General features: G+C 33.2%; 3 protein-coding genes across 17 annotated transcripts in view; 2 read left to right on the forward strand and 1 right to left on the reverse strand.

Moving 5' to 3' along the window:
• The window catches only part of Corin (corin serine peptidase), a 54,644-nt gene that overhangs the window by 11,630 nt on the left and 18,201 nt on the right, over nt 1-24,813 (reverse strand). Inside the window, exons 3-16 of the mRNA XM_012370191.2 lie at nt 14,233-14,350; nt 11,497-11,733; nt 10,635-10,903; nt 9,589-9,873; nt 8,808-9,250; nt 7,392-7,519; nt 7,046-7,172; nt 5,978-6,135; nt 4,920-5,118; nt 4,371-4,523; nt 1,142-1,438; nt 656-797; nt 348-517; nt 61-250 (exon numbers count right to left, since the gene is read on the reverse strand). Of these exons, the coding sequence (XP_012225614.2) occupies nt 61-250; nt 348-517; nt 656-797; nt 1,142-1,438; nt 4,371-4,523; nt 4,920-5,118; nt 5,978-6,135; nt 7,046-7,172; nt 7,392-7,519; nt 8,808-9,250; nt 9,589-9,873; nt 10,635-10,903; nt 11,497-11,733; nt 14,233-14,350 (2,916 nt within the window). The remainder of the gene's footprint in view (nt 1-60; nt 251-347; nt 518-655; nt 798-1,141; nt 1,439-4,370; nt 4,524-4,919; nt 5,119-5,977; nt 6,136-7,045; nt 7,173-7,391; nt 7,520-8,807; nt 9,251-9,588; nt 9,874-10,634; nt 10,904-11,496; nt 11,734-14,232; nt 14,351-24,813) is intronic.
• On the forward strand, nt 15,121-18,800 carry LOC105674087 (arp2/3 complex-activating protein rickA). 12 transcript variants are annotated; one of them, XR_010890466.1, is made up of 12 exons: nt 15,123-15,344; nt 15,584-15,616; nt 15,889-15,927; nt 16,186-16,218; nt 16,474-16,506; nt 16,765-16,797; nt 17,052-17,084; nt 17,345-17,377; nt 17,635-17,667; nt 17,927-17,993; nt 18,216-18,248; nt 18,501-18,800. XR_010890466.1 is itself a non-coding variant. In XM_067356036.1 (11 exons), exons 1-11 carry the CDS (start codon nt 15,189-15,191, stop codon nt 18,510-18,512), a joined length of 471 nt encoding a protein of 156 aa, XP_067212137.1. In that variant the 5' UTR covers nt 15,123-15,188; the 3' UTR covers nt 18,513-18,800. The 12 variants fall into 12 exon arrangements, 5 of the variants coding, with proteins under 5 accessions (XP_067212140.1, XP_067212139.1, XP_067212138.1 ...); XR_010890465.1 differs by having other exon boundaries at nt 17,927-17,987; nt 18,212-18,248; XR_010890469.1 differs by lacking the exon at nt 17,635-17,667 and having other exon boundaries at nt 15,122-15,344.
• Nucleotides 19,078-24,225, forward strand: LOC105674085 (ester hydrolase C11orf54 homolog). Of its 4 annotated transcripts, none has more exons than XM_012370194.2 (8): nt 19,078-19,324; nt 19,588-19,714; nt 19,792-19,890; nt 19,960-20,132; nt 20,341-20,638; nt 20,741-20,937; nt 21,249-21,370; nt 22,367-22,750. In XM_012370194.2, exons 2-8 carry the CDS (start codon nt 19,624-19,626, stop codon nt 22,470-22,472), a joined length of 1,086 nt encoding a protein of 361 aa, XP_012225617.2. In that variant the 5' UTR covers nt 19,078-19,324; nt 19,588-19,623; the 3' UTR covers nt 22,473-22,750. The 4 variants fall into 4 exon arrangements, with proteins under 4 accessions (XP_012225617.2, XP_012225616.2, XP_012225619.2 ...); XM_012370193.2 differs by having other exon boundaries at nt 19,085-19,324; nt 19,612-19,714; nt 22,367-22,749; XM_012370195.2 differs by lacking the exon at nt 22,367-22,750 and adding an exon at nt 23,837-24,213 and having other exon boundaries at nt 19,104-19,324; nt 19,612-19,714.

A 24,813-nucleotide genomic window follows, 5' to 3' on the forward strand; every position in this document is an offset into this window, starting at 1 on the left:
TTAAAAAATGATGATTCAGTGAAAGCAAAACGATGCGCTTGACAAATGCAAATTACTTACTTTCCGACGCAATGAGATGCGGTCAGCACCCATTGATCGGCGATGAGGACTCCGGCACAGTAGAAGATCTGTTCGGGGCCGCCGAGCAGGGCTGCGAGAAACGGCCAATCACCAGGTGCTGATTCCACACCGCCCACTATTCGCTTCTGAACTCTCAAGTTTCCATAAACGGACCGTCTGCGGCCGCAAGCTGCCGAGGAAAATCGATCGTCACATGTCGCCGAGAATCCCGGAAACTTTAAACTCGATTCCGCGAAACTCGGATCTCTCGCTTTCCAATAATTTACCGTATTCGGAGCAAGTGAGCCTGACCATGGGATACGGCTCTCGATCCTTGATGCACCTCTGAAATTGCTTCAGCAAATTATTCTGACGTTTAGATTGGTAGCCGGTGTTCGGTGGCGCGTCTTGCGTCAAATTGCCTCCCTCGATCTGCAGCTTATGCGTCTTCGCAACCCTGAAAATATACAGCCATCTATATCGTCCCGATAATCTAAAACGTTACAAACGAATCGAAAAACGAATGTAACGTGTCGCATGAAATATAGCAATCGATAGCGTATAATGTGTATATGTCATGCTTTCGATAACTTACGTATACCCCAGCATAGCGCAAACTTCTTGCGCCGATGTCGGTTCCCAATGCGAGATACACGCCGGCATAAATTTACCCATTTCAGCATGATATACCTCCAGGCGGCCGTCGCCAATATCCCCGTTCCTTTGGCTCAATTTCACTGGAAAACGACAGGAAATACCGAATTTCGAATTCAAGAGTCTCAAGAGTCCAGAGATCACGGTCGTAAATTCGGAATTTATTTCAATCCCTTTATTTAAATTTCTTTTGGATTCCGATACTCTACGTTACTGTAATACACAAATGCGACACGCGCTACTTTATTACAGTACACAGAATAAATAATCCGTTAGCTGAGTGAGCTGAAAATTTTTATTACTTCGGAAAAAGAATCATTTACTTTCTGTAGTAATTATTATTACTCGCTGTTGCTCAAAGAGAGATACGTATCCGCAATATTCGATGTGAAACTAAAACTACCGTAACAGACACGAGTTTACTTACAGCAATATCGCTCGTCCTGGCCCCAAGGGCAATCCATGACTCCGTCGCAGATATGACTGGCCGACATGCATCTCCTCTCGCCGCAATGTAACGAAGACTTGGAGGAAGTGCTCTTGGTCAAAGGTCCCTTGATTATCTTGCCGAACGCGACGGACGCCGACAACGAAGACGACGAGCTGGAATTGCACTCGCCGCATCCGATCTCGTCGCTGTGATCGGAGCAATCCAGATGACCGTCGCATCGCCAATCGAGCGGAATGCACCTCGTGCCGTCGCACTGGAAGCCACTGGTGCACACTGTGCAAACGAATTAGAACCGAATCATGGAAACCGTGTCCACTTCCTGGTAGTCGATGTATCAATTTGCATACGTCGCACACTCTCGCGCAATGAACGTTAAACAAAGGCCCTTTCTAACAGCTGACGTATCGATTTTTAATGCGCGTCGCGTATCCACGCTGGAAAATATTTATCGAGGAAAATCTTAATTGTAAATGCAAAAACGTTCGATATATATTATTTACATGAAAATGGGATAAGTACACAATAACACGATCTACTTTATCTCGCGGAAGAGGCGAGGGATATATCGAATTTTAATTTCTGACCAGCGGCGGCGATCACGTGCAAAATTGATGGAAATATATTACGCGCGATATTAATATTATCGAGATTCCTTGTCGTAATATTATATTTTCCGCAATATGTCTTCTCGCACAATGGACAGCCACACGATCGACCCTGCGCTTGCGGTCGTAGCTCGGTTCGATACTTTCACACATATATGCATCAGGCGCGATATGTACACATGCATTAAGCGCGCGACTCAATAAAGCTGCTTGGCGCCGCAGATGGGCCGTCATACGACAGTTTAATATGGATTTTGCAATTAAGATTCCATCAGCGGTGACACATGCGATAGCTCGGGTACACAAAATCGCGATATAGCCCCCGTATGTGGGAACACGTACGTGTACATACAGGGTGTCGCTGAACTTCTTTTGTAATTACGACATGCACAGATGCCGCAACTCGATGCTGCATACCGCACGCGTAATGCGCCAGATAATATGGAAATATGCTTCGATAAATCTTTTCTCACCGCGCCATCCGTGAGTGTTGATATATGTATATATTAATTTTCAAGTTTATGTCAATAGCCTAGATAACCAAATATCGGCAATGTTGACAGGAAATTTCAACAAATTTGCTCAAATTTGTTGTCAGTCTGTTAACATTTGGCTTACCGAGTAACACAATAATCCCGAGTCTAAATTCGCTTGCATATTATTTGAGAGAAGAGCTTCTTTGCATCCGCAAGAATGATATTAACGAAGCTCGTAATTAAAATTACACATTAAAGTTGAACAGCGAAAGAGCGAAAGAGCGAAAGAAAGGTACATGAGGGAAAATCGAGGAGCAGCCGAGTCGATATCTTAAGAATCTGTTGAATTCGTCCGATTGAGTGAGCTTCGCAATTACAACGCAATTCAATCTTAATTAATCGCGGACGCGAATGAATCTCTCTTTATCAGCGGCGCGATCGCGAATTAAATCCACCACGAGTTGAGGGGCGAGCACTTCCGATCAATCCCGTCGCCCATGCCTGTCGCCGCGATTTACGTAATATTTGCTTTGGAAATTGCAGAGCCCGTACAACACGGTCATTTAATTCCCTCTTCTCTCATCACAAACCATTCCACGAGGTTTTAAGCGCCGTTTATCGCGCCCGTTATGCATATGACATGCACGTGACTATCTTTCAAATCCAGTGAACAGATTTTCGAAAAATTCTAGGATATGTGTCCGGCGATTTTATTTCTCAAACAATTACGTCTGATTTTTCCGGCAAATAGAAAAAAAAGTTATCATCATTTGCCGCGCGTATATTATATTATAAATTAAAAAATGACGTACAGCTCTAAAGTTTCTTCATTACTTTTTACAAAGAATAATATCTCGTAACACTATTTTGTTCTCCACTCGGTTTTTTAATAAGATTTTCTCATACAGTAACGAAGATCATCTAAATAAATTACGAGTTTTATACGAACGAAAGTTTTGAAAGAGCAATCCAGTCTATCGATCGGATCCAGGGAGTTTCGCGAGAGGAAGCCAAACAACAATGAGAAACAGAACACGAGAAAGAGACAGAGACAGAGAGAGAGAGAGACAGAAAGGCAAATGCGAGCATAAAAGAGACTTCCGAGATATTAAAGGAATAATGAACAATGGATATATCGGGTTAGCCAACACACAATTAGTTCCGTTCTGCAAATGCATCCTATATTTAACGTCCGCGTGAATCAAATCAATGGAACAAAAGCTCATAAATAATATTACCTACCATTGTTTAGTGCAAAGACACGTCGTGCATAAAACATTTTATGCGGCGGAACGTCTGCATCGGTGCGCATGCATTGCGATAAACGCTACTTAATCAACCCTCAAATGACACAAATTTTGCAAAAAATTATATTTTAATATAAAGCATTACTAATTCGTAATTCGGAATAATTCACTAATTATTAAGATAATAATTGTGCGCAAAAATTATTTCAAATAAACGACATTTCGCAAATAGATGAGAGCGAAAAATAACGCATGATCGCTCTTTCGCATTTAATCATAAAACCGTTCTCAAATACTATTTTTGTAATCTGTACTTAAGAGCGGCAAAGGAAATATAGGAAAGCTCATTCTCCATCGGACATATTCTCGGCAACGTCCAACTGTCCTAACGAGATTATCTTAATACCTCAATTTATCAGCTTTTTCTACCGTGCACCTGCTTTTATTCGATAAGCTCGTCTGTGTTGAAGAGGATACAAATGGTTGTAGTTCTTCACCAAATAATAAAAAGAGGCGATAGAAAGATTACAGTAATAAGCTAATTGGGAAAACAAGCAGCTGCCAGAAGACATAAGAAAATGGCTCGAGACAGCAACAACCTGCTTTGATGCTTCAAAAAATTAGAAAAGAACGTATCAAAAATATTTCGTTAGTTGAGAGAAAGAGAGAATATGTTTATTCTCTCAAGTTATCAATGTAAGAAAGGGACAGATTAATTGTCTCGATTAATCTGAAAAGTTGGAAATTCAATGGAAGATTGGAAAGAATAGTAAAACGATAGATAGGAAAATGAAGTGAAGTGGACCGTGCGAATGAAGTGCACCAATATGCAAGAAATTTTAAGTGCTGAAACTTTCGAATTCGGCACCACACTTACCCGGTTTCTCGGCTCTCCTCGCCGCTTCGATCACCTCGTGATGCCCGATGCATTCGTCGGGATTCGGATTCTCCGGAAAAAGTTCGCACTCCAGATAATCCGGCAGGGACAAACCGAAAACTTTGAGAAAGAAACCGCAGCGTCTCTTGGTTTCTGAAATCGATTAGAGAGGGAGAATCACGTCCCGGGTCAAGTCCGGAATATCAAGTAGCAAGAGCCTTGTGATATTCAAAGTTTAAGTTGGTTCAATGACGCAAGCCGGTACAAAGGTTTTACCATAGATTTGCATATCGATTCAGCATATTATTGAAATTTACCAATATTACTGTTTACGTATCTGCTCAGCTCATATTGCCGCTCTTGCCGTTTGTCAGGCAATAACACTGTACATGTTACATTCATGTTAATAACAAGTACACAATTGTTATTTATCGCACAAAATAAATCAACAGCGTGTAACAATTTATAGGACAGGACAAATTAATAAAATTCTAAAGTGATTGTAAAATTGTGTGCAAAATATAGTTTTCAACAATAATCCGATCTTACGGAGGCAGAGACTGCGGCAAGGGCGTACAACGCGACCCCGAGGGCCGCATTTCGGCACGAATACGCTGCACAGGAATAAAGCGGCCAGTTCATAGCACCTGACATCCACGACAGCATCATAGAGATCCAGTTCGTGCTGAGCTTCCCGTTGTCCGAAGTTGCCCATGTAATTTGGAAACACAGTGTAGTTGTACGGAACCTGCGATTGAAATTGCAATTGCGCATAAATTTCAGAAATTGTACGTCAAAATTACATTGTACAGCTTCCGTCGTGGGAACTTTATAGAATAATAGAAATAAATAATTGCAATCACTAATAGAAGTAAACCAATTGCAATTAATTAACCGATTTTCCCGGGGAAAGAAAATTTTTGTAATTTGGGATGCGGATCGATGCGGAACTTCGGACAATTCAACGTGCGAAGTTCGCCAATTCGAAGAACGCCAATCCCCAATCATAATATTTCCCTATTAAATCTCCTAATGGCAACATCTCCGTGATTTTCATTGCCGCCCGACTTCACCTCATGCTCAGACACGTACGTTCTCGGAACGCATGGCTGCACAGCGAGCGCCTTATGAATTTTAAAACGTACGCCGCTCTCCACCGTGGACCGCACCAAAATAGCGGGGGGGGGGGGGGAAGTGGCGGAAAATGTATTCAGGGACAGACACGCTGAAATTACGACCGTCGACGGCTGCTTCTAAATGCTCGTGACGACGTTCACCCCGCAGAAGGGAGAAAGTAACGTTGTCATTCTTACTCGCCGGTATTTCGCCGCTGATAGCAAAGCGGTACGAGCGCGACGCTACATGCCGGAGCGAATTCCGGTCTTTGCCCCACGCACATTCCCCGCGAAATTATTTTAAATTCCTTGAAAGGTGGGCGAATCTTTTCGAGGAAATAAAAACAAACGATCGTGGAGATTTTATCGACAGCACTCTGTAGTGCTTTGAAACAATGAAAGAAAAACGTTGAGATTCACTTGGCGAGTTTTCTTGAATTTCATAATGATTTTTCGCGGATATTGATATCCGCGTGTACTTGCAATCATTACCTTATGCTGCTGGCAGAAGGTCACAATGATGGGCAGACACACTCCCGGGGCTGGATTCTTGTCCTCCATCACTGAATGCGTGCGTTCGGATATCGGGATCACGGCCGTGTTCCCGAACACGGTTCTATTCTCCATTTTGAAGTCACCCTCGGGATACGCTACAGTCAATGAAATAACACGGACGTTGATATAACGCGGAAACATTCGTCAATACGCTCGCCGCGAAATTCATTAGTGTCGTTAATTAAATCAATTCGAAATGTAGGAATTAAATTATTTGTTGTCGGCTTGACAAATTTCGTATCGCCGTATGTTGAACGCAGTCGCATTTGAATATCGAGCGGGTGTCGGGCGGGTTGTGTGCGTTCCAAAACTTTCGTAATTATTAGCGTGTCATCCGCAGATGCGCGCGCGCTCGACATCGCGATGTTTCCAATTATTATCGTTCGGTTACCCCAAGGCGTGATATGACCATTTTGGAAACATCGATAGTAGAAAACTTAAGCTTGCCGATCGCAAATTCAATACGCGCGATATTTATTGCACCGTGAAAGGAAAGAATACGTCACGAGATTTCGTATACCGCTGTAAAATCACGGATATACGCGCACGGAAAGCTCGACGAGGAATATTTTCCATTTGTTGCTAAGCTAATGTTGACACTTGGAATCAAGTGGACTGCGAGAACTCACGGCACACTATTGATCTTTCGCTCCTGCGAAGCTCGTTGTTGCACATACACACGCATTAAAGCACCTTCAGAGGTGTGAACAACCGCGTTTATTTCGACGAAATATCATCCGTTGCTCGATGTTTCTCAAAAAAATTCTACGATGAATTATGCAACAAACTACATTTTTCTTTTCATCAGGACTCGGTCAACGTTTAATCTTAATTTTCTTTCTTTCGTTCTTTGAATTGTACGATGCTGTAATTTAAACCGACAACGCTTGTTGATGTATTGCATCGCGAACGTTTTAATTACTACAATTCAGAGAGAATTCAGAGAGAAGTCGGAGAGGAAAAATAATAATTCTTGTACGTAACGTAATTAAATGTTAAACTCACTTTTAAAGTATGCGGCTAAACCGCCGGCGATGGCCAAGAGAGCAACAGCATTAAGCAGAACTTGTACAAATCTGAAACGCAGCCTTCCCGTTGTCACGTAGTGGCTGCTAGTCATGTCTCTGATTATCTGAGCAGACACATCAGGAATTCAGGACATGCGCTCGCAAAATGCACGCTACGACGTGAATTAAATGCGAACAGTGAATGCGAAAGTAAATTTGTGTTAACGTGAAATTAAACATCCAGTTTAGAATCGTAAAATTAACTGTTTAATTTCACAGAATGGAAAATGAATGTCTTTATCTTGTCGGCGAGAGGCCGATTGGCGTTTACGTTTGACACTTACTTTGTGATGCAAGGAACTGTTGTTTCCGGCGTGCATCCTGACAATAGTCTGCAAACTGGCCGGCGTACTCGTAGACTTCGTTATCGGCCTGCCGGATGAGTTATCGGGCTCCGACACTAAAGCTCTGTCTAAAAAGCGTGAAAAGCGATATCGATCGTTGCAGGATTTTCTCCTTTGTCGCGTCAATTTGTCAATAATTTACGATTGCGCCGGGATGTAAATTTGAAAAATTCAGGAGAGAAAACGCGGCAAAGAGTGCACATTAAATTTCTCACAGAGCGAACTTTGCGATGAATCAAGAAGCTTTTCACTTTCTATTCCTCTTGGTTGCCTCGAATAGACAGCTTTAACGATAACAGAGCGACAGTGAAAAATAAAGAAAATAAAACGACGCGACGCGGGAGGAAAAGAACTTTCTCGTCCTCACGGTCGCGTTCTGCCTCGGCGTTTATCTGTCATTTTCAAGGAAATGTCTCAAGCGTCTTCGCAAGAGGGATAGAATATAAAGAAGAAATTTCAATTTGCGAAATGTATCCCGATATTGCGAAATATGTCATAGAACGTCTGTTCTGTATTTTTATCCTTTACAGCCCAAATTAATTTCTCAATGTTATAAATGTTTTATCATTTTTACAATTTTATTCTAACATGATAATTAATTCGTATGCCATTGCGTTGTAGCTCTAAGAAGCTGCATCCGTATAAATTATTTTACTCATTCATGATGAGTTATTTCACGACGATTGATGCGATCGATGATTATTGCTTCTCAAAGTTTGCTCAAAAACCTGATTGCATTCGCTTCGGCTATCAATTGCCGTGAGATTTTGCAAAATAATGCATCGGAAAGTATGAGAATATTGTGTAAAAAAGATAAATCATTATTTGTCAACGACGACAACGCGAGATTTTCTTGTCGTGCTCGGAATCTCACTTCCTCATCGAAATCTTTATTACATCGTACCGCAAAAAATATAACATCTGCTTCGAATATTTGGATAACTATGAGAAAGACAGCCGCAAAGCAGTATGTCATGTCCACAGGATCGCAAAGACTTAGAGGACACTTCTACCGCTAAGCTTCTGCAAACTGTGATACACAGCGGGGAGTTTTGCCGGAAAAATCGGTTGACGCGAGATAATTTTCTCAAATATGATAGAAATCGCGTTGCGGAGCTACCCTCGTTCTAGAATTGCAACATTTACTCGCAAAATATGTGTGTATCATTACTTGTGAAGTATAAATCAAATAATTTTTCGAGATTTAAATATTATTTATACAGCACCTTCGGGTTTTCCTGCATATAACGTTGTCAGTACTATCATCTCTTCTGCCGGTGGACTCTTTGCTAATGAAAATTTTCCCTTAGGGTAAGTTCGGTATGTAACACGGTAAGCTTTGCGAACTGAACGTACCTGGGACTTTCCCGTGCTTGTGTGGCAGAAGGGGGGCTTCCATTGTCTTGCTGGTGTAGCTCGGCGAGCTGGTCTGACTGAAACTGTCTGAGGAAACGTTACTGTCCTGTCGGACGCTGATAGGCTTCGGCACGGGGCTCTGACAAATGGTGCTCAATGGCGGCGGTAGATTCGTCTGCGTCGCCTTCGGCAATTTCTCGAGTTTCTCGCCGCCGCCTCGCTCCTTTCTCAGATTATGTTGCAAAATATTTCTCGCCCTTTCCATATCGTTCTCGTATTTGCTTCGCGTTATTGGATGCTGCTGCTGCTGCTGCTGCTGCTGCTGCTGCTGCTGCTGCTGCTGCTGCTGCTGCTGCTGCTGCTGCTGCTGCTGCTCTAAAGATTTCTGCTCGGCGTGGAAATGTCTATCGAAATCCTCCGGGATTCTTTCGAGATCTTCGTATCTAAGCACAACGTCACGATTTGTATTGTTACATTTGTTGCAGCGTTAACAGAGTATACAAGCATTCGAAGCATTCAAACGAGGTTGCAAAATTTAATATTAATTTATTGAATTGATTAAATTAATCAATTAAAAAATTTGTTTGCGTAAAAATATCATACGTGTGGTAATAAATAAAAAAATTTAAGTTATTTATTTGTAAAAAAGCCACCTGATAATTGTAAAATAAATGTTACGATTTTTGCCATAGAAATTACATCAAAATTATAGGTAGTTATATTTCATAAATCGATACATATTTGATAAATATAAGGCGAAAGCTACATGATGTTGTCGTACCTGGGTGGCTTGTCCTTGTTTATCCGTCTCTCCATCTCCTGATGTCGACGATAATCCTCGTCTTCGCGCAAACGCCTCTCTAGGTTCTTCGAGGCCGCCTGCAACTCCTCGAACTTCGATCTTCGCTCACGCCCAGAAGCCAAAATCGTTGTATACTTGGACTCATCCTCTTGAAAAACTTCCCTTCGCGATAGCGCCGTTTCTTCCCTAGGTTTACTTTCGGACGATTTTTTCTGATCACAGCTGTTGGATTCGTTCTCTTTTGTGAACTTTGATGATTGATGTCTAAATAAAAATGCAACTCATTTTAGTGTCGAAAAAGCACACTAAAATTACATTACTTCTCATCTTTATAATTCGTTTATAAAATGCGTTTCTTGCGTCAACAGATTGTTACTAAAGAATTTACTCGTAGTTAAATATTAAATAAATGCAAGAGATGAAAATAAGCAATTTAAAAAATTGCAACTGTTCAAACTAAATTTTCTTCCAAGTGAGAATATTTTGTTTAGAAAATAAATATCGAAATATTGTGTATTCTAATAAAATAAATAAATTTTCTGTCGTTTTCGCGAAAAGTATTGTTAACTTTCTCGTAATATGCACTTATTTTTTTCAATTTTATATCATGACAATTTTGATTAAAAAAGGAGTGCATCAGCAGTTCCGAGAATGCCTACGTATTCTCGTCTCTAGTTATTTAGGTTGTCGAGATCGAGTCTGAAACTAAGCTTCGTTTAACGAACCTATCGTGAACGTAATCGTCCGTAATATCTTGCTTCAAGTCAATTCGAACCAAAGCTCAAACATGCTACTAATTTGCATTCAAGTAGTACGCTTTATGATCGAGCGCAACAAGATTCTATGTTTGATTAATTTTTATACAGATTATTTAAAATAGGTATTCATTGCCGAAAATAACGTATTCTCTATATATGGTGTTAACGTCGTCTTATTATTTGCAACAATCGTGTGCAATAGGATGTAACATAATCATTTTTTCAAGATTAAAAAAATATATCAGATGATACAAATGATATGATTACCTATTAGGCCGCGATACCGTAGTCGCGGTCGGTCGTTGACGAACATCCACTCGGCCATTCGAATCCTCGAATTTCGCCTCGGCGCTATTAATAATTCTCTCGTGAAGCCTTTTCTCAAGGTCTAAAGAGGCTTTCTGCAAATCCTCAAAGCTCGACTTTTGCACGAGTTTATGTTCTTCCTGGAAGTTTGCACGCTCGAAGTCAACCGTGAAATCGTTATGCTCGTTCGTTCCCCGCGCATCTTTTCCGTTATAACTCGACAAATAATCCTGCAATCCGTAAATAGATTTGTTAGTAATAGAAATAGATAGTTGTTGGTAATAAAAATCCATGCGCCTTAAATTAATAAGTAATTCTAAATTATACATTTTATTATCGAATAAATACATAATTAATCTAGTATTATAACTCGGTTCGGCTAGATTAAATCGTGTAAAAATAAATTCTATTTTTAATTTATTAAATTAAAAATAGATAGTTGTTGGTAATAAAAATCCATGCGCCTTAAATTAATAAGTAATTCTAAATTATATATTTTATTATCGAATAAATACATAATTAATCTAGTATTATAACTCGGTTCGGCTAGATTAAATCGTGTAAAAATAAATTCTATTTTTAATTTATTAAATTAAAAATAGATAGTTGTTGGTAATAAAAATCCATGCGCCTTAAATTAATAAGTAATTCTAAATTATATATTTTGTTATCGAATAAATACATAATTAATCTAGTATTATAACTCGGTTCGGCTAGATTAAATCGTGTAAAAATAAATTCTATTTTTAATTTATTAAATTCGTTCTATAGACGATAAAAAACAGAATCTCGATTGTAAATCTGCCAAGACAACAAATATCACCTGCTGATTTTCATTTTGATTTTTGAAAGGACCCAAGTCTATAAGTTTTGGATTTGTCGAGTCCACGCTGTTCCACGCAGTCGGCATCACTGATGAAGGTGCAGACGAGCCATCGCTCGCCTTGCGACGATTTACTTGGTTATCTTGTCTAGTCGTAGGTTGCAAGGGTATAGGTTTCTCATTTTTACTTCTCTTCGGGATCGCTGGTGGCCTCAACGGAATCGGGGGTGGTGCTACCTGTGTCGATAATCAAGCAGCTCGTATCTCTTTACTATTTTATTTGAAATTTTTTTGACAATCAGAATAGTTTAATCCTTTTCTCATAAACACAATATTAATATTAATGATATATAAGGCTCTACTGATTACTAAAATCAATTAAAATCAATAGGAGCGTAAAGAGCCACAATGCTAGTTCTTCGTGCGAAAGTTAAGATATATTTAAGTTAAAATTGTTTACATCAAATCAAACGTTTCAGCCTGCCATCAGGCCTTCTTCAGTGTACATTAATAATAATACAAATAAAAAGAAAAATTTACTCGCAAAATTCTACATAACGTGAAAGATGTGGAAGACGTTAAAATCATTCTTTCCACCCGATTGTAGTTCGGTAGAAAATAAGTTAGTATTGAATTAAATTCATGTCGAAGCGCTAGTCCACGTAGAGAGGACGAGGTGGAAAAACAGAGAACAGATAGTCTTTACATCTTACAAGTCAAAATCTTAATCTACAATATTAATAAATCTTCCGAATTTTTTACTTTTAGATTCATACAATAGGTAATAATGGGAAATTTTTATGCAATAAAAAATTAATTCCCAACATTTTCAAAGAAATATAAAATTGATTAGTTGCCATTAAATTAAGGATCTAATTATTTTCCTAAGAAATTTAGATTTTTCGAAATTCATCTATATTTTAACCTTTATATTTTACGATTATTCTAGAATCAAACCTTCTGAAAAAAAATAATTTATTTCCGTTAAATAGATAAAAAATTTACCGTGAGAATACACATTATTGTTTCATAATGAAAGTTTATCGATAACAAGCTATGTGATTTATGTAAATTGACGTGAAAGTTGCGCGCAAAGTTACAACGCTTATCACCGTTCAAAGACAAGCATCAAGTTTAACTGGCTTGTTGGCATACGTAAAGTAACACGCAAGTTCATTAGCTTTAAACATTTATCGTCAGCAAACTCTCCTCTCTTGTGTGAATCACGCTTTAATACCCCGAGTGCTTTCAACGCGTTTATCGCGGCCTTAAACGCTTTGAGTATCATCATAATTTCTGAATTTGTTGATAAACGATTTATCGATTCCTACTTCAGTTAACGCAATGCTTTCATACATTAAAAGGATAGGTTTAATCTTCATTAATGAATCTAGTGATTGCATACATTGCATAATATATGTTCAATAAAATTTCTTCTTAAAATTTACTCTTTTAATATTTACATATAAAAATAGCAAATTATAAAATGTATCATTTAATTCGTTAAATTAGCTTATCATTCTAAGACTGTAATGAGAGAGAGAGAGAGAGAGAGAGAGAGAGATTTAATCAATCAATAAATTTGTATCTGTGTATAATTTATTATAACAAATTTTATAAAATTAAATTGTTCAGATTTTTTATTAAATTATGCTAAAATTAGAAAAGGAAAAATTTGAAGCATTATGAAAGTATTATTGAATACTTGTGCAATTTGATGTTAATGAACGTCGTATATGTATCTAGTATGCATTGAGGATGTTGTGTATCTTACAATTAGTGCCAATTTTATCCTGTGGATTTTTCTCTACCGCTAAACTAAAAATTATTAATTTTGTTTAAAGTCGTTAGTTGAAATTTAAATCTAGAGTTTTCTGTATGCGTAAAACTAAAAATTGTATATAAAATGATATAATTTTATAACTAACTTTATAATTAATCGCACTTTTTCTTACACAAAATATTTTGATATTACTTATAATATACTGTTATACTTTGCAATACAACATATTATCACACACAACTTACATTATTCCACAGTTTTTTCACAAAAACCTTTTCGATAGATCACCCGGCAAAATTTTAATTTCGCCGGGTGATCTATCCATCGCGACAATATTAATTCCCAAAGTGGCGGCACGCCACTAACTACCGGGCTTTAGTCGCATGATTTAAAGTGTCGAGATTATGTGGTACGCTGGGATACCGACGATGCGGTAGCAACAACTTTCCAAACTTACCCACCTGTGTGGGAGGAGATACAAAGTTCGAGAATCCTTTTAGTATCGCCTGTCCTTTCACTATCTCCTTCTCTCCTTTAATCGCTATAGCAACTTTCTCTTTAATATCCTTCAATTGTTCAACGTACAATGCAATATGCACAATAGCAGGTTGCTGCAGCTTGTTGTACATTAATAATTAATATTCTTTTTCACATAAGCGTATGGCCAGCATTGTGTGCCGTTATCATATTTCACATTAATTAATTTTTCATATTAAGTAATCTTTCAGAGTAGGTTACCTATATTTCTTTACTTTTTAAAATTCTTAATATCTTTCCTACGTGGAAAATTTCAACAAATTTTTGCATATAAATATGTTGCTCCAATTTTTTCGTAATTTTCGATGTTTGATTTTTTCCACGCACGCACGTTATAAGTATTAAAACTTAATGATTAACTCAACACTAATGCACTAAAAGACTAATAAGAATAAAAAATAAATAAGATTCCTTACCGCCGGAGTAGCGGAATGTCGACGTGGTATTGGCGGTGGTACATCATTTCCTGTGGGCGGTGGTTCCGGAAGCAAGGAAGCCTTGGCTGGTAGAGCAACACTATGAATTCTGGTTTGTCTGAAATTTGAAATAGATAATCATTAAATCTTTGATTGTTTTTCTCACGACTTTAATCCATTTTCGAAATAATTGAAAGATCAACGAAATATAATTAAGTAGTAATAAATAAGTTAAAATGCTTAAGCAAACAAAAAAATGAGCGCAATTACTGTTCAAGAAGGATAAAATTCATATATAATTGTAATTATATTAAATGATAAAAACTACTTAACTTTATTTACTTAAAAAACGCACAGCAAAATAATGCGTCTTGTTTTTATTTTTTAAACTTATTTAAAAATATCTTTATTCGAAAATTACTTATATCTTTTGTAACTTCATACATTTACATTTTAATTACAAATTATTATTTCTTTTTAAAATTCGTGAAACTTCAATAAAAAAGATATATGTATTTTATCTTCAAGGTTTTTCCGTATCAGTAATGTTGGTCGTTTGGTCGTTGCTTGAAAAATATACAATCAGTTTTTGTGTAAAAGATACCATTTTTATTACGATTATATCTTTTCATGAAAATATTTTTTATGCGAAAAATGTACGACATTGAAAAAATATAATGTAGAATACGTTTTGTAATTGTGATAAAAGCAAGAAGTCCATTATTTTAGAAATACATAAAGTAATAAACAAGAAATATCTTCTAATGTCGTGCATTTATGCATATGATAATAGTTTCCATGATAACAACATAATTGTAATAAAAAATTTAAGTACCTGTTGCACACGAAAATCGTAATTAATAATTGCATTTTTTGGTATAAATAAGCTACACGTCGGTGGTATGTAAAAAACAAATTGACACAAGTTAAGTTTCAATCAATATCAATATTTAAAAATGCGATTCTCGTACTTTTCTTTAGCTCTTGCTATAATTTTCGTCATTGCGATCACATATGCTCCTACAACGGAAGCCGCTCCAAAACATAAAGAGCACAATTCCAACAAAAAAGAAAATTGCCATGGTGATTCCAAGTCGAAAATCCAAAAGATTGTAAGTATTAAAAGCACATCTTACCATTAAAAACTTGTTTTTTTTTTTTTTCAAATTAAATCTATGCACCATGTCTTTAATAAGCAAGCTTCAATGATAGTTTCTCATTAGAAAAGAAAAAGAGAGAAAGACTAGGATACATTTAAAACCTCTCCAAAATATCATATAAATTTATGGTTTAACACAGATTTCCATTTTTATATTATTTCTTAAATAAAATATTATATTTTTGTTAATAGGTAAATAAGGTGTTGCAACAGTTCGAAAAGCTGGTAAATTGATTGCATTATTTGTCGTTTCATATAGATATTTGTCTCCTCTTCTGCATTATTTCAAAACTTTACTTTTACAAATCTTTTCTTAAGTAAAATTAAAGAAATAACTAATAACTAAAGAAATACAAAACTCATCCTTATAAATTAGTTTTTTATTGCAAATGGAATATATTTAAAACCTCTCCAAAATATCATATAAATTTATGACTTAACACACATTTCCATTTTTGTATTATTTCTTAAATAAAATATTATATTTTTGTTAATAGGTGGAAGGCTTGTCGAATGGAAACAATATCAATGAGCTGGTAAATTGATTGTATTATTTGTCGCTTCATATAAATATTTGTCTTCTTTTCTGCATTATTTCAAAACTTTGCTTTTACAAATCTTTTCTTAAGCAAAATTAAACTAAAAAAATACAAAACTCACCCTTCTAAATTAATTTTTTACTGTAAATGGAATATATTTAAAACCTCTCCAAAATATTATATAAATTTATGGCTTAACACACATTTCCATTTTTGTATTATTTCTTAAATAAAATATTATATTTTTGTTAATAGGTGCAAGACTTGCCGAAAGTATTAAATGAGCTGGTAAATTGATTGTATTATTTGTTGCTTCATATAGGTATTTGTCTCCTCTTCTGCATTATTTCAAAACTTTCTTTTAGAAATCTTTTCTTAAGTAAAATTAAACTAAAAAAATACAAAACTCATTTTTATAAATTAGTTTTTTATTATAAATGGGATATATTTAAAACTTTCTAAAATATCATATAAATTTATGGCTAACACACATTTCCATTTTTGTATTATTTCTTAAATAAAATGTTATATTTTTGTTAATAGGAGAAAGAGGTGCGGAATGTGATCTCTGACGTGGTAAATTGATTGTATTATTTGTCGCTTCATATAGATATTTGTCTCCTCTTCTGCATTATTTCAAAACTTTACTTTTACAAATCTTTTCTTAAGCAAACTTAAACTAAAAAAATACAAAACTCATCCTTATAAATTAATTTTTTATTGTAAATGGAATATATTTAAAACCTCTCCAAAATATTATATAAATTTATGGCTTAACACACATTTCCATTTTTGTATTATTTCTTAAATAAAATATTATATTTTTTTTAATAGGTGAACAACTGGTCGGATGTATCCAATAAGCTGGTAAGTTGATTGTATTATTTGTTGCTTCATATAGAAATTTGTCTCCTCTTCTGCATTATTTCAAAACTTTACTTTTACAAATCTTTTCTTAAGTAAAATTAAACTAAAAAAAAATACAAAACTCATCCTTACAAATTAGTTTTTATTGCAAATAGGATATATTTAAAACCTTTTCAACATATATAAATTTATGGCTTAGCGCATTTTTATTTTTGTATTATTTCTTAAATAAAATATTATATTTTTATTAATAGGGACAAAGTTTAGAAAAGATTTACTCTAAAGTGGTAAGTTGATTGTATTATTTGTTGCTTCATATAGAAATTTGTCTTCTCTTCTGCATTATTTCCAGACTTTACTTTTACAAACAAGTAAAATTAAGTAAAATTAAACTAAAAAAATACAAAACTTATCCTTATAAATTAGTTTTTTATTGTAAATGGGATATATTTAAAACCTCTCCAAAATATCATATAAATTTATGGCTTAACACACATTTCCATTTTTGTATTATTTCTTAAATAAAATATTATATTTTTGTTAATAGGTAAATAAGTGGTGTGAAAAGTTGGACAAGCTGGTAAATTGATTGTATTATTTGTCGCTTCATATAAATATTTGTCTCCTCTTCTGCATTATTTCAAAACTTTACTTTTACAAATCTTTTCTTAAGTAAAATTAAACTAAAAAAAAATACAAAACTCATCTTTACAAATTAGTTTTTATTGCAAATAGGATATATTTAAAACCTTTTCAACATATCATATAAATTTATGACATAGCGCATTTTCATTTTTGTATTATTTCTTAAATAAAATATTATATTTTTATTAATAGGGACAACGTTTAGAAAAGATTTACTCTGAAGTAGTAAGTTGATTGTATTATTTGTTGCTTCATATAGAAATTTGTCTTCTCTTCTGCATTATTTCAAAACTTTACTTTTACAAACAAGTAAAATTAAGTAAAATTAAACTAAAAAAATACAAAACTTATCCTTATAAATTAGTTTTTTATTGTAAATGAGATATATTTAAAACCTTTCCAAAATATCATATAAATTTATGGCTAACACACATTTCCATTTTTGTATTATTTCTTAAATAAAATGTTATATTTTTGTTAATAGGGGAAAAACGTGCAGAATGTGATCTCTGACGTGATAAATTGATTGTATTATTTGTTGCTTCATATAGGTATTTGTCTCCTCTTCTGCATTATTTCAAAACTTTCTTTTAGAAATCTTTTCTTAAGTAAAATTAAACTAAAAAAATACAAAACTCATTTTTATAAATTAGTTTTTTATTATAAATGGGATATATTTAAAACCTTTCCAAAATATCATATAAATTTATGGCTAACACACATTTCCATTTTTGTATTATTTCTTAAATAAAATGTTATATTTTTGTTAATAGGAGAAAGAGGTGCGGAATGTGATCTCTAACGTGGTAAGTTGATTGTAATCTTTGTTGCTTCATATAAGTATTTGTCTCCTCTTCTGCATTGTTTCAAAACTTTACTTTTACAAATCTTTTCTTAAATAAAATTAAACTAAAAAAATACAAAACTCATCCTTATAAATTAGTTTTTTATTGTAAATGGGATATATTTAAAATCTCTCCAACATATCATATAAATTTATAGCTTAACGCATTTCCATTTGGTATTATTTAAATAAAATATAATATTTTTGTTAATAGGGGGCAGTGTAGAAATCATGCACTGGGATGAAGGATGAATCTCATTCAAAGATAAAAAGCCATAAAAAATTAAAAATAGATGAGGAAACGGATATTAACTCATCTTAATGGTATAACTTTCTCTTATTTAGCTTACCTCTTAATTACCCTTTTCACTCTAAACAACGATTGATGGAAAGCAATAATCAAAATGAAGAATCGGAAGAAGCAAATAGATATGATACAATAAATAATGTTAAGCAAAACAATAAAAAATGTATTGCATATCAGTAATAAACTAACTAATAAAATTGTAAATAATTGTTTTGGAATTTATTTTGTATATTTAAAAGAAAAAAGAAATAAATATAAAATAAATTTCCATTATCAACATTGTGTTTTCTTTAACAAATTTCGATAACGGTAATATTATAATTAACATTTTCGTCTATGAATTTCAATTTCATCATGATTAAATATGTATGTTGTACGATTAAAAAATATTAAAATAAAAGTAAGTTATGAAAAATAAAACACATAAATCCGTACAGAACTTCTTTAAAATGATAAATTCAAAATACATTTATTTCAAAAATATGATACTCTTACGTTGTGTACCAGATGACATATGATCAATGTAATGGTATAAATATTTTCGTTACCGCCTTCTGCTACGATTTGAAGTAAACTTCTCGCTTACCAACCAGATTCATAGGATTACTCAAATCAACGCGAACCACGAAACAAGTAATACACACTCTCTGTGTGTAATAGTGTTAATAAATTAACAATAAACAGAGCTGACCAAAACGTAAAAATCGCTGATTTTATCTGATGTATCTTTAGTAAGTAAATTTTTTATTCATAAATATTTTACTTTATTCTCATATAAGAGAAAGAGAGAGAGAGAGAGAGAGAGAGAGAGAGAGAGAGAGAGAGAGAGAGAATACAACACATTATATTATATAATACGTTATACATATGATTTATGTTTTTTTATTCATCTATTATACTATATTACAAATAGTATATATTATTGATATACTAGTTATAATTGTACTATAATATTTAAAAAATTACCCCATAATTTACTACATTTTAATTCTAGATTATTAAAGATATATATTTTTAGTTCAAGTTGAAAATGGAGTCGAATGGTATTAGATTTGTTAGGGAAATTACGAAATGGGAAACAATATCATTATTTCAACCTGACCTCTCTCAATTAATAAACGGTACGCGTATTTTATTTGCAAATTTATTTAAAGAAACGGATACATCATCTTACTAATCAATTATTATTTAATACTAGTTCTAACTGATGGACTGCAATACCATTTTGAAATTGTTGAAGTCAAATGTATTAAATGTCCCAATCTAACTGATAAACCTTTCAATCTTGTTGGAAATGGTAAGAAATTTATCAAATACTTCTCATTTTGCGTGAGAAACGCAAGTGTACATATTTCTAAAATTACAGGACTCAGCGGAAACGAGGCAATTATAGGTTGTTTTTCTACTGATGACGAACTTCGTCGAGCAACAGAGACTGCAACATGGGATTTAAAAGACTTTGCAATGCACTTTTGCAACAAGCTCTTTTTCATTGGAGGGGGTTATGCCGGAATGCCAAACCTTCCTTTCAACGGCACTGTATGTACATTATCGATGCTTAACACATAACAGAACGTATCTTCTATTATAGCACGCTAATAGTTTGTTACGTACACATAATAACTTATCGTTAATGCTGTAATTTTATTTCAATTTTACTACTTTAATAGCCGTTTTAATTTTAACATGCTTGCATCCATCGTACTTGTTCACCTGTGCTTGTCACGAATGTAATTTGCTGTTGCAGCTTGTTATGAATGCGACATATTCGGCACCTCAACAAATCAATAATGAGAGTGGTATTGTTTTCAAAGACACAAACAGCAATCGCATAAGAATGGAAACTTTAAACGATCCCGATTATATGATATGCTCCATGAATGGTAATTTCTTTATGAGTGAAGGCAGAGATGGAACGGTTCTCGAAGTGCGCGTTATGAAACGTAGAAAGAAACCAACACGCCAATGTGATACGTCTGGTGATATTATAAATTTAATGATGAATTCACTCATGGCTGCTAACGTATTTAACGACTGTAGTATTGGTATGGATTTAATCAAACGTATTCAGTTAAAATTAAGAATACACCAAAAATCAAGTTAATTATAAAGCAATAGCAATAGTAGTTTTATGTTTGATGTTGCAGGCCTAGGCGGTATATTGATAATGAAGAAAGGAAGTGTAACGCATCAAGTTTTACCTGATAATGTTGAAATGAGTACATTAAAAACACCATTCGTGCTTAGTAATCATATTGAGTACCATAATTCGGAGATAAATGACCAGCCATTTCTTATAAGTTTGGGTACAATAGTCGCTGTATCAACTGCGTATCAGAATCGGGTATGTTATTAATTATTCTTAATGGTCAGCACATGAACAAATTCGAAAGAACGTTCTTAATTAGATTAATTTTTTTTCAAATTGTTCGTAATAAAACGACAAATTCTAATTTCTTAACTAATTTTATACATAGTTAAATACATTTTGTAGCATGTTTTTAAAATTGACATAGTAATTTTTCATATTTATATTAGATTATTTAAGTTAATAAAATTTATGTAATTTTTTCAATTACTTTTGTATTAAAAGTAATATTATTATCCAAATTGTAAGGCTAATGTAGCGTAAAATATAAAATTTATATCTTTCAGCTAATGCACATGCCTCACAAATTCTACTCTTTTTCAAATAATGAGAACGGGGGACAGTTTTTTAACGATATATCATCGGACGATATTGAATATATAGGATATTTCAATGCAGCAAAAGAGCTGTATGTGCCAAAGCTTATATAAATACCATGGAGTTACAATAAACAATCGTTTTTTATATCGAAATTATTTTTCGTAATATTAAACCTAACATTTTTTTAATTTTCTGACAATTATCTATGTATAATAGCGATATCGCATAAATAAATCGTGCGAAAAATTTAGTCTCTGTTCGAAAAATAGTCTCTATATAAAAAATGAAAAAACGCCATAGAATAAATTATATTTTTGCGATAATTATTGATAAATGTGCCGGTAATTATAGAAATGAGATAAGTCAAAAATTTTTAAAAATTGATTTTATCAATTGTTTTAAAAATTGATTTTATCAATTGATTTTATTTTGTGTTAATTCAGAAGTCGAGATAACACAAAATAAAAAATTTTCACAATTTTTGACTTAGTTTATAAATACCGGCACAAATAAAAGCAATAAGCAAAACACATTACATTGTTTCTAGCTTCTTTATTAGCAGATGTGTGAAAAGTATGTGTATAAATTTTAATACAATATTACAATTTCTAAAGTCAATTTTTAAAGTAAAAATTTATAACATTTATTATACATTATTGTATAACATTATCACGGTCCATATCAATTGTATATCAAAAATATACTTTTTTTGTATGGCGTAATTTTTTTTAAATACTTGAAAAAATAACTATAAACTACATTAAAAAATATATATTACTTTTTTAGTAAAAAACTAATTTAGACGTATGTCTAAGTTATGTCTTAGTTTTTAAAAATTTTATATATAATATGCATAACGTTTTTATGCTTATTGAAGTCTTCAAAATTTATTAATTAAATTTTAATATATTATCATGATATATACTAATTTTTTTAATTTTTGAGACCTTAAATTCTTATCACTGAACCGTTTTGCATTTTAATAATTGTAATAAATATATTTTTACTTTTTGTATTGTATCTTAGTAAGGACTTTTTTGTCGCCTTTATTTTATTAACAAACAATTGCAACTTATGATTACAGTTTCAATATTATCATTTGTTCCGATCATCATAAAATGTGCATCTGTTATGCGTTTGTGCTTAGATGTATCCGTAATAGCAAACAGATTATTGCCATACAGATATGAGATGCTTCAAAGAATAATTTTAGCAAGAAATATAAAGTATTTTTAATAACTCCCAATACACATTAGATTTTTACATATGAATTTACAGAATTCTTTTACAATAAACATGACAGAAAACAAAAATTATATAATGATTGTATAAGTAATATTGATTGAAATACGCAAAAGACTATTTAATCACAGTTTTCGTATCTAAAGAATACCATTTTTATTACGATTACATCTTTTCATAAAAATGACTTTCAATTTTAAGGGAGAAATATGCGTTATTGAAAAAATGTATTGTAGAAAATGTTTTGTCATTATGATAAATGCATGAAGTTTGTATTATAAACAAGTAAAATAATAAATGAAAGATATGTTATAACGTCATGCATTTTTTTTCACACAATCATAGTGTTTCCATGATAACAAAATAATTGTAATAGAAAATTTAAGTTACGCACGAAAACAATAAAACCGTCATTAATTGCATCTCTTAATATAAAGAGCTACCCGCGCGGATGCTAAATCAAAAACGCACAAATTGTCATAAATTGAACTGTAGTAAATATTTAAAAAATGCGATTCTTGTGCTTTTATCTGGCCACAATCTTTGTCATTGCAATAATGTATGCTTCAACAGCAAAAGTATCAGCCGCTGATGCACTCGTTTTTGTGAATGTGCGCTATACGCGCACAATCTATCTTTAAGATAAATGAAATGTATATTTTTGTTGCGGGAAAACTCGTCGTTGCGTATATGCTTTTTAAGTGCAAAATAATCACAAAAATTCGAAGTTTAGATTAGAGTCTAGTCAGATAAAGTCAGAATCTTTTATTTCAGGTAATTAATTTGAAGGATATCATCAATTAATTACAAAAAAAATTAATCCTTTTGATACTTATTGTTAGCATAATAACGTGAAATAGTTGCTATCAGCTTAGTTTGCCAGATTTATAGATTAAGATGGCATGTAGAGATGGCATTTTCAATCAGTGTTGTTTTTATAATTAATTAACGATATCCTTCAAATGAGTAAAATGTACATTCTAACATTCTAGATTATTTCTTTTTTTTAAATATAAGATTTCAATGCGTTGCAGTAAAATTCTAGGACCACCAAATAATACGATATAAGATTCTAAGGCATAAAAATGAATAAAATGTACATTGATGTTAAAATGTTCATTTTATTCATTTTTATGCTTTAGAATCCCATATCATAACATTCGGTAGGCCTAGAACTGTAGAATGAACATTTTTTTTACTATGATACATTGAAATCTTTTATTTTAAACAAATAAATGGTCTAAAATGTTAAAATATACATTGTGTTGATTGGTTTTCTTTTTATTTTTATCTAATTTAATTTTTGTTTTAGATTTCGACTTTGATCTTCTTTTTGCCACAAGAGGATTCAGGTCAGCTTACGCCTCCGTCCATACGTCTGGATTAGTAAAAGCAGTGACAAGCTAATGCTTCAGAACCGGCCAAAGCTTTGTCACCGACTTTAGAGATACTCGTTGTTAGGACGAAAAGCATTACTGCAGTCGTAAGTAAAAAATTACAAGTGTGCAATGTGTACAGCATTTGCCGAAATCACGAACGATATTTGCACATCAAGCTGTTTCATGTATTCGAAATTCAGAATAAAAAACGAAATAATTATAAAACAACAAAGTATAATAAATTATAAACCTTAATAAACTACGTGGAAAAATATTTTATCAGTGTAAAAAGTGTTTGTAATTTGAGAAATTAGTAAAATTCAAATCTCGTAATATACATTAATTTTTCGAAATATATAAGTTAATTTTGTGGTTTTTTTTTTTATATTTTACAATTTTACACAATTTATTATTATTTATATCTGTTGTATGAATAAACAAAGTGATACCAAACATCACAGTATGTCATGCAGCAGCATTCGATAAAGCATGCTCTGAACATGTATAACATGTATAAATATTATTAAATAATTTTTCATAACTTTACTTTTTTTTTTATATAGATAAATATTTTAGTAATATTCTCTCTACCATCGTGCAAAATTACGTATACACTTTAATTATCACTTTTCGAAAGGTTCGATCGATGCAACGAAAGTGCTACAGCCGCGGCATATTTTCCTGGCCACATAACATAGCAGCATATTCGTTATCACGCAACGACCGCAAAGTTTATATCTCCGGTGAAAGTATTATATACCTATATCGTCCATATACTCTTCTAACAACCTGCCACGATGCTCGGCATACTAAGCTCGGACAATCGCATTATTATAATTAATGCACGGCAAGTTGTTATTCAAATGAAAGGAAAGAGAAGAGCCGCCAACTCTCTCTCTCGCCGTCTGAT

Source organism: Linepithema humile, chromosome 5, assembly GCF_040581485.1.
Source record: "Linepithema humile isolate Giens D197 chromosome 5, Lhum_UNIL_v1.0, whole genome shotgun sequence".
Classification (NCBI taxonomy): domain Eukaryota; kingdom Metazoa; phylum Arthropoda; class Insecta; order Hymenoptera; family Formicidae; genus Linepithema; species Linepithema humile.

What these genes read in the sequence shown, in the direction of transcription:
- LOC105674085 (XM_012370194.2), top strand. Translation starts at nt 19,624, where the DNA reads ATGGAGTCGAATGGTATTAGATTTGTTAGGGAAATTACGAAATGGGAA. An exon ending in ACCTTCCTTTCAACGGCACT is followed by an intron (nt 20,133 to 20,340) that starts GTATGTACATTA and finishes TTGCTGTTGCAG; the next exon opens with CTTGTTATGAATGCGACATA. An exon ending in CAACTGCGTATCAGAATCGG is followed by an intron (nt 20,938 to 21,248) that starts GTATGTTATTAA and finishes TATATCTTTCAG; the next exon opens with CTAATGCACATGCCTCACAA.
- LOC105674087 (XM_067356036.1), top strand. Translation starts at nt 15,189, where the DNA reads ATGCGATTCTCGTACTTTTCTTTAGCTCTTGCTATAATTTTCGTCATT. An exon ending in AGTCGAAAATCCAAAAGATT is followed by an intron (nt 15,345 to 15,583) that starts GTAAGTATTAAA and finishes TTTTGTTAATAG; the next exon opens with GTAAATAAGGTGTTGCAACA. An exon ending in TGCAACAGTTCGAAAAGCTG is followed by an intron (nt 15,617 to 15,888) that starts GTAAATTGATTG and finishes TTTTGTTAATAG; the next exon opens with GTGGAAGGCTTGTCGAATGG.